The sequence below is a fragment of the Propithecus coquereli genome, unplaced genomic scaffold (assembly GCF_000956105.1).
Source record: "Propithecus coquereli isolate 6110/MARCELLA unplaced genomic scaffold, Pcoq_1.0 Scaffold358, whole genome shotgun sequence".
Lineage (NCBI taxonomy): Eukaryota > Metazoa > Chordata > Mammalia > Primates > Indriidae > Propithecus > Propithecus coquereli.
This window is the reverse complement of record NW_012149263.1, coordinates 2,317,910-2,320,781: the sequence shown is the minus strand read 5'-3', so window position 1 is coordinate 2,320,781 and position 2,872 is coordinate 2,317,910. Positions and strand designations below refer to the sequence as shown.

Below are 2,872 nucleotides of genomic sequence, written 5' to 3'. Positions count from 1 at the left end.
AAGTAAATATAAATTGGTATGCATCTCTAAAGGATAAGGATTATTTTTTAAAAATTTAACTACTGTGCCATTATTGTATCAAAAATGTTAAAAATAATTTGTTAATATCATCAATATCTGTGTTCAAATTTCCATAACTTTCATTTTTTTAAAGCATGTATTTGAATTAGAATTTAGATATGGACTGTGTATTGCAGTTGGTGGTATGTCTCTCAGGTCTGACTTTGTAGGTACCTCTTCTATCTGTGCAGGGTTTTTTTTGTTGTTTATTTCTTTTGTTTTTCTTCTTGTTTTCTTCTTTTTCTTTTTTTTTTAAGAGACAGGCTCTCACTCTGTCTTTCAGGCTGGAGTGCAGTGGTACAATCATAGCTCTTTGCAGGCTGGAACTCCTGGGCTCAAGCAATCCTCCTGCCTCAGCCTCCCAAGTAGCTGGAACCACGGGCATGCGTCACCACACCCAGCTATCTGTGCAGATTTTTTGTTGGAAAGGAAAAAATAAACTAGTTCATTTGTCTGCTATCCATATTTTGCTGATTGTGTCTCTGTGGTATCATTTAAGTGTTTCTCATAGATTAGGTAGAATACTTCTATCTATAAAGTAAAACATTTCCTCATCAACTATTTAGTTACACTGAAGGACAGTTCATATATCAAAGAATGATTCTTTCCATTTAATCAACTCACTTAAAGATGAGTTGGCTTCTTAGAATCCTCCAAAAGGGACCAGCAGTTCTTTTTTCAGTATTGTTGTGAGCTCATGGATTAAACATTTTTAACGTGATCAGTCTATTGCAGTTATTATCCTTATTATTTGATGTACAAGTTATACCTTTTTTGGCCAATGGGAGCTTCTTCAAGTTGGTTCCTGAGTCTTTTCAACATGATCCTAATATTTTTGGTAGCTTTCTTGTTTTTTTGTATAACAAGATGTTTAGACTGATCCTGTGCATTTCTGACTTAATCCCGAAATCAGCTCTTTCCCCAAAGGACCTTGGTTTCTTTTATTTGAAAATGGTACATAGAAACTACAATCTAGGCGCTCGGGTGTTCTTTGCTACTAGGTCAGTCATTCTTTCTAGGCCTTTTCAATGGACATAGTCAGGAATTGTTTGTTTAATATAAAATAAATTCATTACTCTTGAATCTACTTTTGAGATCCAAAGACACTGGTTCTTAGTGTCACCAATATAATTACTCATTTGCATTACCCCACAATATTTCTTCTATTATACAGGTAATACATATGTTCGTTGTTTCAGGGATCAGTGATGTTCAGTGATGTGTCTGTAGACTTCTCTCAGGACGAGTGGGAGTGCCTGGACCCTGTTCAGAGGGACTTGTACAGAGAAGTGATGTTGGAGAACTACAGCAACCTGGTTTCAGTGGGTAAGGGTATCTACACCAGTTCTCCTCTGGAATGTTTGCTGCTTCCACAGTGATTTGTCAGCTGCTTGCCAAGTTACTAGCTGACTTTCTGCTCCATATTACCAAATAAATAGTTTGAGCTAAAATGAAAAGGAAGAGTGGGAAATCGGTGACTCCAATGGGCTGTGGCTGAAGCTTCATCTTTCTTTGGCTGTTCCTGCATCTCTTCCTTGATCATCAAGGGACTGGATCTCATTTCTGGATCTGATTTACCCACAGCATAACCACGTTCCGTATCTTTTCTCATGAGCAGGACTTTATATCCCGAAGCCTCAAGTGATCTCTTTATTGGAACAAGGGAAAGAGCCCTGGATGGTTGGCAAAGAGCTTACAAGAGGCCTGTGTTCAGGTAAGTGAGAAACGACTAGACAGAAGTAGGGCATTACAGGTAATAACTCCACTAGCCAGTGAAGAAACAGACCCTTGAGATGTTGTTGTGGAAGCTCCCATTAAAAACCTAGGCCTGTGGAGAAAACTAAATCCTTTTAGCATACGTTTACAAATAATCTGTTTCATCCTTTCCCTCACTTACTACTTTCTACTACTCTTCTCCAACACTTTTCTTAATTTCAAGCAGAAAGTACCTTTCACTTCCCCTCCAAAGAAAACTCTTTTACCTATATTGTAGATCCAGCTCCTTGTTAGCTTCTCTTCCTTTTACATTTAGGCTTGTATGGGTGTCTTCTATTACCACTCCCGAGAATAATATAATTGTGTCTGTCCACACTCCCCTCCATCCCCTGCCCGACTACTGGTCTTCACTGTAGCTCCTTGTCAGTGATTTGTTTCAACAATCTGTCTTGGATTTTTTCTTTATCCAACATTTTGATTTCCTAATTTGTGTAATAGAGTCTGCCAGGTGCTATAGTTTACTAATTTTGTCAGCTTTAAGAAGTTAAAGTCTGGAAGTGATGCTAAAATATATCCATAAATAACTTCCACAAAGTAGAATACAGTAAAAGATAAGTCAGATAGGGAGCTTCGCAGAAATTCAAAGGCTAAATATGTAGAAGTGGAATTAATTCATACTGAAATAGTAATGAGCTTTGGAAGTGATTACAATCACCATGTATAGAGACATTATTGGGGAAAAAGACAGGGGGTCTGTGCCTATATTGAAAAGGAAGAGGTAGCAGAGAAGGAGAGATTTAGGATAAAGTAGGAGAACCAGAAGAGTACATACTGAGCACTACTATATACCAAGCATTGTTCCAAGTTCTGGGATTATAGTATTGATCAAAGTATTCCAAAGCTCTACACTTCTGGAACCTACATGCCAGAGGGTGAGAAAATATCTTAGTCTATTTTATGCTACTATAACAGAATACCTCACACTGGGTAATCTATAAAGAACAGAAATTTAATTTCTCATAGTTTGGAAGCTGAGAAGTCCAAGATCAAGTCACTGGCATCTGGTGAAGGCCTTGTTGCATTCTCACATGGCAGA

At 37.7% G+C, this 2,872-nt stretch overlaps 1 protein-coding gene across 1 annotated transcript in view; it reads left to right on the top strand.

The window, feature by feature from the left end:
- The first annotated feature begins 1,240 nt into the window (after positions 1 to 1,240).
- LOC105816249 (zinc finger protein 383) overlaps positions 1,241 to 2,872 on the top strand; it is a 26,769-nt gene continuing 25,137 nt past the window's right edge. The window contains exons 1-2 of the mRNA XM_012651613.1: positions 1,241 to 1,386; positions 1,679 to 1,774. Of these exons, the coding sequence (XP_012507067.1) occupies positions 1,269 to 1,386; positions 1,679 to 1,774 (214 nt within the window). The 5' untranslated portion in view covers positions 1,241 to 1,268. The remainder of the gene's footprint in view (positions 1,387 to 1,678; positions 1,775 to 2,872) is intronic.